The 15242-nt window shown below is 53.2% G+C and overlaps 3 protein-coding genes across 12 annotated transcripts; 2 read left to right on the forward strand and 1 right to left on the reverse strand.

Moving 5' to 3' along the window:
- The first annotated feature begins 80 nt into the window (after positions 1-80).
- Positions 81-3693, forward strand: ZNF513 (zinc finger protein 513). 4 transcript variants are annotated; one of them, XM_061432991.1, is made up of 5 exons: positions 218-465; positions 708-869; positions 1847-2431; positions 2522-3198; positions 3410-3693. In XM_061432991.1, exons 1-5 carry the CDS (start codon positions 411-413, stop codon positions 3464-3466), a joined length of 1536 nt encoding a protein of 511 aa, XP_061288975.1. In that variant the 5' UTR covers positions 218-410; the 3' UTR covers positions 3467-3693. The 4 variants fall into 4 exon arrangements, with proteins under 4 accessions (XP_061288977.1, XP_061288975.1, XP_061288973.1 ...); XM_061432993.1 differs by lacking the exon at positions 218-465 and adding an exon at positions 81-181 and having other exon boundaries at positions 2522-3693; XM_061432989.1 differs by having other exon boundaries at positions 219-465; positions 2522-3693.
- Positions 3694-3799: 106 nt separating this feature from the next.
- Positions 3800-9622, reverse strand: SNX17 (sorting nexin 17). 2 transcript variants are annotated; one of them, XM_061432994.1, is made up of 15 exons: positions 9420-9621; positions 8883-8957; positions 7763-7880; positions 7074-7138; positions 6679-6789; positions 6471-6561; positions 6240-6327; positions 5927-5996; positions 5550-5642; positions 5251-5454; positions 4983-5108; positions 4741-4818; positions 4540-4614; positions 4407-4448; positions 3800-4313 (listed from the first exon to the last, which is right to left on the reverse strand). In XM_061432994.1, the coding sequence occupies exons 1-15, from the start codon at positions 9480-9482 to the stop codon at positions 4200-4202; spliced, it is 1413 nt and encodes a 470-aa protein (XP_061288978.1). In that variant the 5' UTR covers positions 9483-9621; the 3' UTR covers positions 3800-4199. The 2 variants fall into 2 exon arrangements, with proteins under 2 accessions (XP_061288978.1, XP_061288979.1); XM_061432995.1 differs by lacking the exon at positions 8883-8957 and having other exon boundaries at positions 9420-9622.
- Positions 9623-9753: 131 nt separating this feature from the next.
- Positions 9754-14369, forward strand: EIF2B4 (eukaryotic translation initiation factor 2B subunit delta). 6 transcript variants are annotated; one of them, XM_061432984.1, is made up of 13 exons: positions 9754-9888; positions 10271-10314; positions 10643-10778; positions 10957-11163; positions 11431-11513; positions 11712-11803; positions 12039-12153; positions 12351-12427; positions 12631-12733; positions 12970-13097; positions 13236-13413; positions 13820-14000; positions 14126-14369. In XM_061432984.1, exons 1-13 carry the CDS (start codon positions 9858-9860, stop codon positions 14323-14325), a joined length of 1575 nt encoding a protein of 524 aa, XP_061288968.1. In that variant the 5' UTR covers positions 9754-9857; the 3' UTR covers positions 14326-14369. The 6 variants fall into 6 exon arrangements, with proteins under 6 accessions (XP_061288968.1, XP_061288969.1, XP_061288970.1 ...); XM_061432985.1 differs by having other exon boundaries at positions 9780-9888; positions 10960-11163; XM_061432986.1 differs by lacking the exon at positions 9754-9888 and adding an exon at positions 9895-10063.
- Positions 14370-15242: the final 873 nt, after the last annotated feature.

Consider the following 15242-nt stretch of genomic DNA (forward strand, 5'->3'; position numbering starts at 1 on the left):
GGTTGGGTTCGACCTGCCCTCCTTGCCGGCCAGGTTCCACCTGATTCCTGACTGGCTCTTCCGCTTGCTTTCGTCACAATCACTTCCTGGTCACAGTGTGGACGCTTTAGCTGCTTCTACTTTTCACGGACTACGCGTCCCGTGTGGCTCTGCGGCAGCGGAAGCGGAAGCGAGTACGGAGGTACCAGCTGGTCTCCGTAGGGGGGTAGGGGGCTCCATGAATGGACGCGGCGGCGGCGGCGGGAGCGGCCTGAGCTGGGCGCCGGGGCCAGGGCCGGGGGCTGCCCGGGGCTCGCGCCGTTGTATGGGGGCTGACTGCGGGCCCTGAGAGGAAGGGCGGGCGGGCCGAATTTAGAGGGCGGGGCCGGGCGGCCGCAGGCCGGAGGCGCGTCGGGCTGGAGCCGGTCACGATGCCCCGAAGGAAGCAAAGCCACCCGCAGCCCGTGAAATGCGAGGGGGTCAAAGGTCAGGGGTCAGGGGCCGTGAGGTGGGGAGGAGCGGGGGTGGGGTCAGTGGCGAGGGTTTAGGTCTGGGTGGAGGGCGACTCCTGAGGGATGGGGTGGGCGATCTGGACTCCTAGCTTCCCATCAAGGTACCCTAGAGGGTCTGCGAGTGCGGGAAGCACGGTCTGTGAGGGTTGTCTGCCCGGGTGCGGATGATGGGCTCGGTTCCTGAGGGAGAATCTACAAGCTCCCTCCCCTCTTCAGTGGATACCGAAGACTCCCTCGACGAAGGACCCGGGGCCCTGGTATTGGAGAGTGATTTGCTACTAGGCCAGGATCTGGAGTTTGAAGAAGAGGAGGAAGAGGAAGAGGAGGAAGGTGACCACAACAGCGACCAGCTCATGGGCTTCGAGAGAGACTCTGAAGGTGGGTTTGGGGGCACTTAAGAAAGTGACCACTGGAACCCCAGCCTTTAGAAGGTGGGTTAGGTTTAGTGCTTGTGAGCAAAACACGCATTCCTGCCAGTGCGACTGGTTTAGTGTAAGTTTAGATTTGAGCTAGATTTCTTCATTTGTCTGATGGTCCTTCACTTTGTTGATGTGAAGTTTTGGGGCCTGGTTCAAAGATGTTATGAATAGTACAGTGGAGGAATCACAAAGAGCGACTGACTACAAGTAAATGCCCTTTTAATAACCTTGTCTTGCTCCCTAGCCCATTCATTCATTAGGAGTTTAAGAGGTTTAGGGAAGCAACCTCATTCATGCTGGTACTTCTGACTCCATTTCACCTGCAACATAAACTCCTTTTGTACTGAGGTTTTAATCTCTACCCTCAAATATCCTTCACAGTCTTCCCTGTGATCTTAGCATCACCCCATCCTAAGTTGCTGCACTACTTATCTATCCACTTAATGTCACTTCTGGAAGATGCTTTTGAAAGTCATTGAAGGGATCCACATAAAAGGGAATCCATCCTTTAGGCTTAGAAGTAGTATTACACGCATTACTTTGTTTCTTCTTCACTCCAAATTTTGCCTCTTGAGGTAGTATGGAGCTGATTATAAATTAAAAACTGAGTCCTCACTGATGGATGAATTAGAAAAACGTCTCAGGCCTTTGCCTTGTGTATTTTTGCTTTCTTATCCCAAGAATTACTTGTTGATTGATTTCAATCGGTGGTCCACTGTGAACCACACATTTTTTTCCATTCCGTGAACCTATGTACAACTCTGTCATCACTGGGTTAGTCCAGGCTCAGAGGTAGCTAATTCATGTTGATTGTTTAGGGTCACTGAATTGAAGAGAAGGGTGGAGCCCAGCAAGTGGTGAGGCTACAAGTGAGAAAAAGGGAGTTTTGAGTCTGGTTCTGCCCTGTGTTGATGTCTCTTCTGTCTGTCTCACCAGGAGACTCTCTGGGGGCCAGGCCTGGGCTTCCCTACGGGCTGAGCGACGACGAGTCTGGGGGCGGCCGCGCACTAAGTGCGGAGAGTGAAGTTGAGGAGCCAACCAGGGGTCCAGGGGAGGCCAGGGGTGAGAGGCCAGGCCCAGCCTGCCAGCTGTGTGGGGGGCCCACAGGTGAGGGGCCGTGTTGTGGGGCAGGACCGGGTGGGGGGCCCCCGCTGCCCCCACGTCTACTGTATTCATGCCGCCTCTGCGCCTTCGTGTCCCACTACTCGAGCCACCTGAAGCGGCACATGCAGACACACAGCGGGGAGAAGCCGTTCCGCTGTGGCCGCTGCCCCTACGCCTCCGCCCAGCTCGTCAACCTGACACGACACACCCGCACCCACACTGGCGAGAAGCCCTACCGCTGTCCCCACTGCCCCTTTGCCTGCAGCAGCCTGGGCAACCTGAGGCGGCATCAGCGCACCCATGCAGGGCCCCCCACCCCTCCCTGCCCGACCTGTGGCTTCCGCTGCTGTGCTCCACGTCCTGCCCGGCCTCCCAGTCCCACAGAGCAGGAGGGGGCAGTGCCTCGGCGACCCGAAGGTAAAAAGCCAGGACTAAAGGACCTGGGACACGGGTGGGTGGCCTTAGGGGGTACCTGTGTTCATAGCCCAGGTCTCACTGTCCCCACAGATGCCCTGCTGCTTCCAGATCTGAGCCTCCATGTGTCACCAGGCGGTGCCAGCTTCCTGCCGGACTGTGGGCAGCTGCGGGGTGAAGGGGAAGGCCTGTGTGGGACTGGGTCAGAACCACTGCCAGAGCTGCTGTTCCCTTGGACCTGCCGGAACTGTGGGCAAGAGCTGGAGGAGGGGGAGGGCAGTCGACTGGGAGCAGCCACGTGTGGGCGCTGCATGCGAGGAGAGACTGGCGGTAGTGCCAGTGGGGGACCCCAGGGCCCCAGTGACAAAGGCTTCGCCTGCAGCCTCTGCCCCTTTGCCACTCATTATCCCAACCACTTGGCTCGGCACATGAAGACGCACAGTGGTGAGAAGCCCTTCCGTTGTGCCCGTTGTCCCTATGCCTCTGCTCACCTGGACAACCTGAAACGGCACCAGCGCGTCCACACGGGAGAGAAACCCTACAAGTGCCCCCTCTGCCCCTATGCCTGTGGTAACCTGGCCAACCTCAAACGTCATGGTCGGATCCACTCTGGGGACAAACCTTTTCGGTGTAGCCTTTGCAACTACAGCTGCAATCAGAGTATGAACCTCAAACGCCACATGCTGCGGCACACAGGCGAGAAGCCCTTCCGCTGTGCCACCTGCGCCTATACCACGGGCCACTGGGACAACTACAAGCGCCACCAGAAGGTGCATGGCCATGGTGGGGCGGGAGGGCCTGGCCTCTCTGCTTCTGAGGGCTGGGCCCCACCTCACAGTCCTCCCCCAGTTTTGAGCTCTCGGGGCCCGACAGCCCTGGGTGCCACCAGTAGCCGAGCTCTCCATACAGACTCACCCTGAACTAGGTCCTTCTGTCCCAGGGCTCCATGCAGTAGTCCTGACCCTCCTGTGTTTTATACAGACGGACCAGAAGCCACCTTCTCCTTCCTCCCCCGCTGGCCAGGGGGCTCCACACTGACTCACCTAGGCACTGTATGGACCAGCCCAAACCCCATGGGCAGGGGACCCATATGGACCAGGGGGCCTTGCCTTGACTGATGCACTTCATCAGCTCAGTGACAAGGGCCCTGTATTCATCTCCACTGCTCCCAGGGGCAGTGGAGGAACTGGCTGGGGGACTGTCCAGCCTCACACCTGTTTATTTAACTTATTTCAGTGCTTTATAATAAAGGAAACACTAACAAAGCCATGTCTATGCTGAGTTGGCTGCGACAAGCACGGCTCAGGCTCACCCTTAGCACAGCAGTGCATGCTGTGATGGGGGGAGCAGGGGCAGAGAGGGAACCAGAGGTAGGCAGCAATCAGGCTGAGTTTAATGATGGGGAGCTGGGCCAGACCGTACACAGACCTCTGCCCATCCCCTTGGCTCATGGCCCTGAGAAGCCAGAAGCAGCCTGGAGGGAACTGTGGTTCCTCCCCAGGCAGGTAGCCATGGTCCCGTGGACTTTGTGCAAAATACTAAATGCTAATTTGGCATTGAGGGCCAGCTCTAGGTGATCCTTTGTATAGCCAGCCCCAGGATTGGGGGGAGGGGGAGGGAGAGGTGGGTTAGGAGGCCCCTGGCTGAGAGGAGAAAAGGAGACAAGAAAAAGGGAAATGCCCCCAGTTTGGGAGGCAGGGCGGGATACAGGCACAGGGCAAGTTTCTGAACATTCTCCCAGGGCAGAGGGCAGACATCCAAGCGCTGGAGATCACAGGTCCTCGTCTCCAATGCCCTCGAAGGCAAAATTGCCATGGACGTCACTGGCACTGGCATCTGTACCAGGAGTGCCAATCCCCCGCAGGCTCACAGCACTCAGCTTGCTCTGGAATAAAGGGAGGGTTGGGGGTCAGAGGGCTTGAGCCTCCCTGAGATCCCCTACATACACCAACCTCACCAAGCCTCGTGGGAAACTCACTGAGAGTTTGACCATGGACTCCCGGCTGGCGTCCGGTGACTCCTGGGGAAGAGGAGGCAGCAGCATCAGAGACCTTGTGGGGAGGTCAGGCAAGGGCTGGGGGCTGGGGCACCGATCAGGGAGCAGTACTTACAAGCAACGGTGGTGACTTCACGGCTTGCTGGCTGTCTGAGCGTCTCAGGGTGCCCCCCACCCGCCGGCGCAGCATCTGGGGATGGAGATGTGAGGCGCTGGTAAGGGCAGGATCACTCCCATGGGAATCCTGAGCCTTTCCCTCCCTCTCAGAAGCGTCAGCCCTAGGACAAAAGGCAGGGAGAGCACAGCCACCGCGTACCTTCCTGATACTGCCACCAGATTTCTTCACCATCAGTTCATCTACCATGGACTGCAAGCAGATACTCATCATGATAGCCTGAGGACAAGGGGAGAGCTCAGCCTGACTAGAGTGGTCACCCTGAGCCCAGCACCCCTAGGACAAGGGCTCCCACTCACATGGAGTCCTGGAAGCCCTAGACTTGGGTATCTAAGAGAGACGGTGCAATGGGCTCCAGAGGAGGCCTGAGGGTGGGCTCACACCTGGGGGCTGGTGATGGTGACCCACTGTAGCCGGTCCTTGCTCATGAGGTATTCAAAAGCCAGTTCCAGGCGCACCTCACCCCGGCCCCGGCCGGGGCTGCTTGTGCCTCCACTGGGCAGTGGCACCTGGAGAAGAAGGGGGATCAGGTTGAGTTCGTTCTCAGCCTAAGAGACTGTGCCTCTTGCCTTGACCTACTCCAGCCCATTCCCAAAGCTCAAGGCTTGCCAGGCCTCCATCCCAAAGGCCCCCCCTCCTACCCCAACTCACAGAGGAGGTGACCCGCCAGCACCGCATGCGGGTGACCCGGAAGGAGCCTTCACGGAGTTGCTGGCCAGGCAGGCGGAGCTGGAGGCTGAGCTCACTGTTGCCTGCGCTCACCACCACCGGACAGTCCTTCTCTGGGAAGTCAGCCACACAGGCATCGAAGCGCAAGTAGCCGTAATGCCGCAGTGTCTGGGCCAGTCGCAGGAACTGAAACCCAGTCACCATGTGGGCGAGTCAGGAGGGGAAGCAGGACAGCCCAGAGGAAGCAACCCCTTGGAGGGAGATGGGGAGGCAAGGCTCACCTCCTTCTTGGAGACCTTCTCCTGCAGTGATTTGAGCTGCCGGTGCTGCTCCTTGGTGACCAGGATCCATCCACGCTCAATGTCTGCTACCGTCTACAGTGGAGACATGGTGTGAGGGGCAGGGGTCCAAAGAAAATGTCCAGTTACCTCTGTCCAGCCTGACCCCTAGCCCCACATCTGAGCCAGCTCTTTGCAGTGAGTCTTCTTGACCAATCAGCTTACAAAGCAGGGAGAGTACAGGCTGTGCCAGATGCCCTCAGAGTATGCTAGGAACTTCCCCGTGAACTGGCAGTAAAGACACGAAAGGAGTTTTCTCGGCAGAGTGGGACACCAGAGCCATTTTCAGGGGAAGGGTTCTGAGGCAGCTCCAAGCTCACCTGAGCATAAAGCAGGTTCAGGCCAACCCGGTTCTCCATGACATCGTCGTCATAGGCAGAGTCCCAATAACTGTGAGGCCAAGGGGTGGAAAGGGGTAATGGGGCTAAGCTGAGGGAAGGCAAGAGGTAGAAAGGAAAGGGGGGCAAAACAGGAGCAATCGGGAACTATGGGGTGAAGGCTGATAAAGTCGGAGGAAGCTTGGGAGGCCTGGTAGAAAAACCCAACACTACCCCCTTGCCCAGGTCACTCTGTCTCAATACATGGCCCCATAATCCAACCCAGCACTCTCCCTCCTCCCAGCCCACCCCTGACCTCTTCCTTAGCACAATCTTATACTCTTGACTCCGAAGACTGGTAACAGATACATAAGGCAGCTCAAACTCTTGCAACTTCCGTACAACTATGGGTTTAAAAAAAAAATGAAAATGTCAGACTCAGGGCAGGGAAAGCCCTGGGGAAATGACTGCCACATTCTTGGGGGAGACAGGGAGGCAAATTCACTACTCGAAACAGAGGGAAGTTGTAAAGTCCAGAGAAACTCACATGAAAAGGCTCCATCCTCTTTTTCTCGAACTAGAAAGAGACTGAAGTAGCCAATCAAATCATCTGGAAGATCCAGCTTTGCAGCCACAGCCTGGGGACAAGGAAGGAAGTACAACTCCTCAAATGGGGTGGTTCCAATCATCTTAAGCCTGGGAAGGAGTGCAGGGGGCACGGGGGAAGGAAGACCAGTGCAGAACAAGTGCCTCACCTCCAGGACATCCTCAGTCTGATCTGAAGTTAGCACGTTGACCAGAACTTTCTGCCCGTTGCTGAGTAGCACTTCCAAAGAGACCTCTTCTGTGGGGACCTGCTGTGTCTCCTGGTTGTGAACAAACATGGGAATGGAATGGGAGCACCTCCTTGTTAACTACATGCCCGGCGTCCAGCTCTGACCCCTTCCCAACTATGTATTTCTAGGTCCCTCCAGTGCCTTTATTCTCAGCTGCTTAATTATAAGCTGTGTTTCCGTGATTTCACTGGTACAGCAGAAGCCCCCTTCCATGAAAAGGTGCCAGAATAACTCCTCTGTACTGACCTGATTAAAATGACGTGGCCCTACAGGAAGGTGCTTCAACCTTAAATCTTGGTCCCCCAAAGCCTTACCTGCTGTGCCCGACGCAGGAAACTATTGAAGGTCTCACTGCTCCCAAGCAATGGGTCTTGCCGAACTGTGGGGACAAGAGAATGATGTTTTAGTAACTTATGGTTTCCTCTTGGCTCCTTCCAGTTCTCTTCTTGGTAGGCTCCCTTTCCTTGGCTGATGGTGGCCTATCACATATCCCAGCTGGCCTCACCCCACTCACTGTTCGCATAATTTTTTAACTTAATTTTTATTTTTTGGCTGACCGTGCAGTATGTGGGATCTTGGGTTCCCGACTAGGGATCAAACTGGCACCCTCAGCCTTGGAAGTGCTGTCTTAACCATTGTATTGCCAGGGAAGTCCCCTGCATAAATTCCTCACCTGCCCTACCCTTAGCTACCATCTAGTTAAGTACTATCTATAGAACTTAATGTTCATCTAAAGCACATCAGACACAAATGAAGTATGAAGTTCTCCCGATTAACTGAAAATGTTTTAAGACTGTTTAGTGCCGTATCAGTACTTCTTATAGACGTCAAGGCCAAAACTGCTTTTCTGATACCCAGATACTAGAGCATCCTTGCATGTTATTTACTTTTGCTTATTAAATCAAACAAGAGGCTTCCCAGCAGAGCCTTCTACAGAATCAGCTGTTTTGACTCTCCCCATAATCCTCAACAGAGTCAGCCTCTGTTCCCTTGAGCCACTCACCAGCTTGCATGTACTTCTCTAACTGCTCTCTCCTCTGTTCCACCTCAGCAGGTGTTAAAGAGAAAAGCTTCTTTGGGGGAAACGCAGGAAGCACATTTGCCCCATATTCCTTCCGAAGCTATTTGGAGAAAGAGATACAACTCTTTACATAAACATCACAAGTGACAAGAGGCAATCCACATTCATAATGTTCTCTTGGGCTCCCCTTCCTTTTCCTCAATCACTGCTCCCCTACCGACCCTGGTCACCCAGGAAATGATTCCTTTGGCAGGGGCAGCCATTCCTCTATCCTAGATATATGTCCTTTTCAATCTTACAGTGTGTGAGTCAGCCCCTTCACAGGGTGGGAAGGGTTTATATAGGGCCAGGGCCTAGTGAGCCCCTTGATTATCTAGCAAGGCTGTATTCATTGAACCCCTACAGGAAGCAAAGGGTTTTGTAAGGAGAGTTTATGTGCACAGTCAAGTAATAGCTAAGTATATTCACAAAGCATCTTAGGATTTAAAGGGACACTGCAGATCAATGAATCCATGTTTCAATTGGAGTAGCTAAGGCCCAAAGAAATCAGGCAGCTTGCTTAGAGTTGCACAACTAGTTATCAGTATAATCAAGACTCTACTGAATTAAATACAGAGCTCACAATCTGGTGAGAACAGAAACATTACATCACAGACACAGGATAACTGGAACAGCTACACCCAGTCAGGTGCATCAAGGAACACAGACCCAAACTGATGAATGGTTTGTATGAACCGGAAAAAGAATTTCAAGTTGCAGCTCAGCTGACAGAAGGAAAGTGCTTTGGCAGCCGAGGGGAAAGGGTGGGCGATCTCTCCATGCACAGGCACAGGCAGTGTACAGGCTGTGTAAGACGGGGGCAGAGAAGCAGGAAGGAGAATGTGAGTATAGACAGGGGTGGTTAGAGTGGCAGACATTAAGCTTCCTAGGGAGTTCCCCGGAAATGTCACACGACCAGATAAAGCACTAAATCCTCCCCTGCGGCTGTGATTAAAAGGGAACTACAGCCTACGGATAAGCGACGAGGCGGGAAATGGAGACGCTGGTGCCCAGGTGGAGGATAGGGCTTGACGCTGCCTCAAGGCAGGGGTGCCAGTCCCACCTGCTCGTGCAGCCCCAGGAGCTGGCTGTAGCGCACCCGACAGTGCAGGACTCCATTCACGTGAATGTTATAGGCCTAAGGACACAAAAGCAGGCAAGCATTTTAGGGTCGCGGTCTGGGCGGTCCCCTTGCGAACCCTGGCCGGAAGTGGCCTGGCACAGCTGCGCTGAGGAACGCGCCGAGATCTTCCGAGGATTGCCAGTCCATCTCCCCCAGAGCCAGGTCCCAAAGCAGAAGGGCCAGTCGGGGCAAACTCGAGCGCTCAGGCTGCAGTCTTCTTCCCTAAGAGGCCAGTGACGCCCACCAGAGTAGCCGCGGCCCAGCCGAGGGAGGCGATGCGGCCGAACAAAGGACCTACAGGAGCTGGGGCGACCTCTGGACGAATCTCAGACGTAATATAAGCTCCCAGCGAGGCCGTCGGGAGTCGGCGGCCTGTGACCAGGCCTGAAAGGTGGCAGCCAGACCTCGGAGGCCGCTCGGAGAGGCTCCGGCCCGTTATCCCCGCCCCTGCCCGATTGGGCTCCGGCCGCTCCTCACCACGTAGGCGGAGCCGCCGCTGTCCCCGCTGCGGGACTCGGTTTCAGGAATGGAAAAGTGCATATTCCCTGCAGCAGGGCCCGGCCGGGCTCCGGACTATAAGGGCCGCAGCGGCTTTGCACGCTCGCCTCCGCTTCTCAGCGCGTCCCCGCAGTCTCGCTCGCCATTTTGGGGGGTGGGGGTGGGCGCGAGATCGGCTATGGGAAGGGCTGGGAACGTCTGCTCTGGGACGCAGCGCCGCCTGGCATTCTGGGAATTGTAGTCTAAGGGATTAGGAGCCTGAAATTGCGATGGCCCTTATCGCGACCCGTAGCCCGGGGCGGGGCCCCAGTGCATGCAGGGGTTTGTAGTCCGCCTGGAGCTGCGCGACACGGCTGTCTACCCAGGGGGCGCTCTAGTCGCGGTGACCCCGGCGGGCGGAGCCTAGAACGAAGGGTGATGGCTACCGCGGCTGTGGCTGTTCGCGAGGGTGAGTGAAGGGCCGGGCGCACAAATAAGTACGTGAGCCAACGGCTCCAGAAGGCTATTGCTGGGCCCTGGGTCCTTTTGGGCCCCGTCATTTGGTTCCCGCGCCACGACGGACTCTGGCCGGCAGTGCCTCGGACACACTCTGCGCCGCGCACCGGCTTGTTTCTCCGGGAAGAGTGCGTGCTCGCTTCTTTCCCCCGCCCGGCTTCCCTTTGATCCGGCCGCGCACTGCGTCCCCACGCGGATCCCAGGCTCACCTCCCGCCTGGTGGCGGAGCCGAGCTCTGGTCATGCCGAGCCAGCAACCAGCTGTGCCGAGTACGAGTCCCCCCAAACCCTCCCGGAGCCTCTCTAGTTCACTTTGTGCCCTGTTTTCTGATGCAGACTCGGGATCTGGGATGAAGGCGGAGCTTGCTCCTCGGCCTGGGGTAAGTGAGGGTGCCCGCACAAGCTACCTACCCTGTCAGGCAGTACGCAGGAGCCTGTATCAACTTCATTCCGTCCCAGCCTCCATCCTTGTTCCACTTTATTTTTTGGTAAAGCCAGGAGATTTTTACAGAGTTTTGTCAGCCTTATGGTAGTGTGACTCTGACTTGAAGGAGAAACTTCTATCCCTGTAGGCTCTTAGCTTGTAACAAGGAGCTGGTGAAACTCAGGAAGGATTAGGGACCCTGTGGGAGTCTAGTAAGTATCCAGTAGTGTTTATTCATTTTTGGAATTATTGGGGAAGAGCAGTATTGTGTGTCTGTGTCTTAGGCAGAGGGGAGGGAGATGACCCAAGAAGAAAAGCTGCAGCTTCGGAAAGAAAAGAAACAGCAGAAGAAGAAACGGAAAGAGGAAAAGGGGGCAGAAACAGAAACTGGCTCCGCTGTATCTGCAGCCCAGTGTCAAGGTGTGGGGGCTTTTCAAAGGGCTGGGGTGTGAAACTGGTAAAGGGATGTGGTGGGAAAAAAGTGGGGGAGACAGGACAAAGTTGATTTGAACAAGTGAAAAGGAAAAGAGGCTTTGGTTGGGCATAGCTATTACTTACCTGCCCAAGAGGCTTGGGCACCTGCCTCTTCTACCTTTAGTAGGCCCAGCCAAACACCTGGCAGGACCGGACAGTCAGTTGGGCACTGCCAAGGAGAAAGTTCCAGCAGGTAGGAGTAAAGCTGAACTTCGAGCTGAACGGCGGGCCAAGCAAGAGGCTGAACGGGCCCTGAAGCAGGCAAGAAAAGGGGACCAAGGAGGGCCACCTCCTCAAGCCTGCCCCAGCACAGCTGGAGAAACCCCCTCAGGTATTGTCCCTTCATTTCAAGATCTCCATTGATTCAAAGGCCTATATTAGCTCAGGCTGTCCCACCAGAGAACAGCTGCCGGTTTTTACCTTGGTTCCCAGAGTTCACGGTTCTCCCGTCAGCCTCTTCCTACCGCTGTTTCTTCATCTACCTTTTTTCTCCAGTTTTCTACCCTGCCTCAAATTTCTCTTGATGTCCCTTATGCCCTGAAAGCAGATTTCTCTTTATCACCTACAGTGTCTTGAAGACATGATTGTTATCTTCTAGGAGTGAAGCGTCTGCCTGAGCATAGTCAGGTTGATGACCCCACACTTCTGAGAAGGCTTGTGAAAAAACCAGAGCGACAGCAGGTAAGAAGTGGGTTTGGAGTATGGCCAGAAAGAGCCTAGGGAGATGGAATAGAGGGAGGAAAGTTGCTCGGGGCAAAGTGAGACCTTGGAAAAGGATGAGTATTTGGGTCAAAGCGGGCTCACTGTCTTTTTCCTTCCCAGCATCATCCCACAGTTTTAAACTCTGGGCCTTTGGTCCTGTCCCCTTGTTTTGTCAAGGTTCCTACACGAAAGGATTATGGATCCAAAGTCAGTCTCTTCTCCCACCTACCCCAGTACAGCAGACAAAACTCTTTGACCCAGTTTATGAGGTAGGATTTTATGAAACTGTCATAACTTTTAAGTCTGAGGAGTTTTAGTAATTCTGTTTTCAAAATGACTGGAACCTGGAGGTTGGATCTGTGGAAAGAAGTATGAACACAAGGCAGAACTCTTGAGGAAATGGGGGTGTCTGTGCTAGTGAAGGAGGTTCATTTTCATCAGAGGCAGGTGGGCAGTAGGTGCTCAAGTTCCCTTGCAAAGTGTGTGACACCGCCATCCCATCAGCATCCCATCCTCTGTGATCCACCCAGCCATGGTGCGGCTCGGCCTGCAGTACTCCCAGGGCCTGGTCAGTGGCTCCAATGCCCGGTGCATCGCCCTGCTTCGTGCCTTGCAGCAGGTATGTCCCATCTTATTCCCTCTTATGACCTAGCCTCACCTTCTCCAACACTACCCCAGCTTCTCTCAGCCAGAGTCATTTCTAGGGGAAGATGAAATGACACCATCCTAGAAGACTCTCCTCAGAGAAGCTCACCCTATTCCCCTTTCAGAGACTTGTCAGGGGGCCTTTTTACTGATCAACCTGTGTACCTATAGGTGATTCAGGACTACACAACACCTCCCAGTGAAGAATTGTCAAGGGACCTAGTGAATAAACTAAAGCCCTACTTCAGGTAAGGATGACCACTGCATGTCTCCTCCCACTCTTTACCTTGTTCCGTCCTTTTCTTGAACCCTTTTTCTTGCTCTTCTATCTCTGTTTTTAATTTTTCTGTCTTCTCTTTCAAAAGATGTTTTGAAATATAAAAGCTTTGTGAGCTGTGAAGCGTTGCATGGATGCAAGATGTTGTTGTTGTTGTTGTTGTTGTTGTTGTAGCTTCCTGACTCAATGCCGTCCCCTGTCAGCCAGCATGTACAACGCCATCAAGTTCCTTAACAAGGAGATCACGGGTGTGAGCAGCTCTAAGCGGGAAGAGGAGGTGATGAGTATGAGGCATGAGCAAGGCATGCATGGGAGGATGGAGCTAGAAACATATTTGGGACTCCCAGGAAGGGCAGCTATCTGGTCTGCCTGGGCAGGGGTTAAGGAGGTGGTTGGACTGTCTAACCTGGGCCCCCTTTAGTCTCATTGTTATACACATGTTCAAGTATCTGGCATGATAATCAAAGGAAAAAAATGTCCATTTCTTGTTCCTTAAGTGTCTTACTCCACTAGGCCAAGTCAGAACTACGAGCAGCTATTGACAGATATATAAAAGAGAAGATTGTGCTTGCAGCTCAGGCAATCTCACGCTTTGCTTATAAGAAGATCAGTAATGGAGATGTGATCCTGGTATATGGATGGTATGGGCCAGACCCTACGACCAAGAAAACTGGGAAGTGAAATGATCTGAAGAAGGGACTGCCCCTTTGCCCTTTAGGAATGAGCTGACCATCAGTCAGTGACGTTTATAACTGAATCCTCCTCTCCCTTTGCTCCAGCTCATCTCTGGTATCACACATTCTTCAGGAGGCTTGGGCTAAGGGCCGGCAATTTCGCGTGGTAGTGGTGGACAGCCGGCCACGGCTGGAGGCAAAGCACACACTACGTTCTCTGGTCCGTGCTGGGGTCCCTGCCTCCTACCTGCTGATTCCTGCAGCTTCCTATGTGCTCCCAGAGGTGAGGGCAGAGTAAAGGGACTCCAAAGTGGAGTAAAAGGGTGCAGTAGTAAAGATGTAATCCCATCTTCCCAACATTGCAGTTACCTAGAAATCCTAAAACTCTGTAACCTTGTTGATAGCTAATAGAAAGAACATCTCTAGCACATTACACAGCATGTCTAGCTATGACAGGAACCTTATATTAAACTAGCAGCCACCACCAGGGAACCAGACAAAAGTAACTTCAGAGTTTAGTCTTCCTGTGGGTGGTGCAGTGAATCAGTGGTCAGGTGTTTTCCAAGGGCCATTATTACGATTTGTTACTCATTGTCTTAATGTTGCTGTCCTGGGTAGGAGTTGGAAACCTTATTCTGTATTGGTCACACATGATTTTTTTTTTTCCTTCTCTCTACTCTTCAAAATAGGTTTCTAAGGTGCTACTGGGAGCTCATGCTCTCCTGGCGAATGGGTCTGTGATGTCCCGGGTAGGGACAGCACAGCTGGCCCTGGTGGCACGGGCCCATAATGTACCAGTGCTGGTCTGCTGTGAAACATACAAGTTCTGTGAGCGTGTGCAGACTGACGCCTTTGTTTCTAATGAGCTAGGTAAGGAGGCCCAGGCGGGCAGAAGAGGAAGTTCCGGGGACCTGAGAAGATTTGGGAGGGAGAAGGGAGGTTGAACTACAACTTATTTTTTAAAAGTACATAAAAGGGTGTACCTCCCATTGCAGATGACCCTGATGATCTGCTGTGTGAGCGAGGAGAACATGTGGCCCTGGCTAACTGGCAGAACCACTCGTCGCTACGGTTGTTGAATCTGGTCTATGATGTGACCCCCCCAGAACTGGTAGACCTGGTGATCACAGAGCTGGGGATGATCCCTTGCAGTTCTGTACCTGTTGTCCTACGAGTCAAGAGTAGTGACCAGTGAGTGGCGGAACACAGGGTCAATAAATGACATACTCCCTACACTCAGCAACTCTGCTGCCTGTTATCTCTTTTAGCATCACCACCACTTAGGAGTCCAGACTCCCCAGTCCCTCTTAGCACCTGCTGCGAACCTCTAGACAAAACTTTATGGAAATGTTCTCAGGTGATTAGGTCCATGCCAGTGCTTTGGGGCCAAAGTGAAGGTCAGTATGGAGACCAAAAATTATCCCAAGTCATCAACCATTTATTGAGCATCTATGTGCCAGACACTGAGCTAGATATAAGGAGCAGTATAATAAGGACAAGTAGGAGTCCTACCCTTAGTATTTAGTGTTATTATTATATTAATGTTAAACAAATACAGTGGTATTTGTATTAAATAATGTTACAATTAATATATTAATATTTTATATTCTTAGTACTCAGTAGTTAACATGTGTTGGAAACTGTTGGCCCTTTCTTATTTACAGAGATGAATACCATCCTATGAAGTGAGATTTTACAGATGAGAAAACTGAGGCACAGAGAGTTGCCGTTACTTGCCCAATGTAACGCTAAGTAAACTGGCATGCGATCTCAGGCATTCTGGGTCTAGAGTCTGTGCCTTTAATTTTTATGCTGTGTGCTGTTAGGGAGTGCTCATCATGATGGAAGAAGACAGTGTCTACAGTATGAGATAAATTCTACTAGTAGTAATGAACAGAGTTCATTGGAAGCAACTCAGGAGATCTAGTGAGGTTGGGCAAGACTTCACAGCTAACATCTGACCTAGGCCTTGAAGGAGAAGAAATTTCCCAATTGGAAAAAGGATGAGAAGGCAGATCGGCAGAGGGAATAATTTAGACTACAGAATAGGCCTCAAAATGATCAGCCAGTTCCAAAGTGTCAAGTCATGCGGTAAAGCTAGAATGGAGGCTT

The sequence above is a fragment of the Bos javanicus genome, chromosome 11 (assembly GCF_032452875.1).
Source record: "Bos javanicus breed banteng chromosome 11, ARS-OSU_banteng_1.0, whole genome shotgun sequence".
Taxonomy (NCBI): Eukaryota; Metazoa; Chordata; class Mammalia; order Artiodactyla; family Bovidae; genus Bos; species Bos javanicus.

Coding starts and splice junctions, on each gene's coding strand:
- ZNF513 (XM_061432989.1), top strand. CDS start 411: ATGCCCCGAAGGAAGCAAAGCCACCCGCAGCCCGTGAAATGCGAGGGG. Junction 466..707: donor GAAATGCGAGGGGGTCAAAG/GTCAGGGGTCAG, acceptor TCCCCTCTTCAG/TGGATACCGAAGACTCCCTC. Junction 870..1,846: donor CTTCGAGAGAGACTCTGAAG/GTGGGTTTGGGG, acceptor CTGTCTCACCAG/GAGACTCTCTGGGGGCCAGG.
- SNX17 (XM_061432994.1), bottom strand. CDS start 9,482: ATGCACTTTTCCATTCCTGAAACCGAGTCCCGCAGCGGGGACAGCGGC. Junction 8,958..9,419: donor GCGGCGGCTCCGCCTACGTG/GTGAGGAGCGGC, acceptor TTGTGTCCTTAG/GCCTATAACATTCACGTGAA. Junction 4,314..4,406: donor AGTCCATGGTCAAACTCTCA/GTGAGTTTCCCA, acceptor CCTTTATTCCAG/AGCAAGCTGAGTGCTGTGAG.
- EIF2B4 (XM_061432982.1), top strand. CDS start 10,177: ATGCCGAGCCAGCAACCAGCTGTGCCGAGTACGAGTCCCCCCAAACCC. Junction 11,514..11,711: donor AAAAACCAGAGCGACAGCAG/GTAAGAAGTGGG, acceptor TGTTTTGTCAAG/GTTCCTACACGAAAGGATTA. Junction 12,734..12,969: donor GCTCTAAGCGGGAAGAGGAG/GTGATGAGTATG, acceptor TTACTCCACTAG/GCCAAGTCAGAACTACGAGC.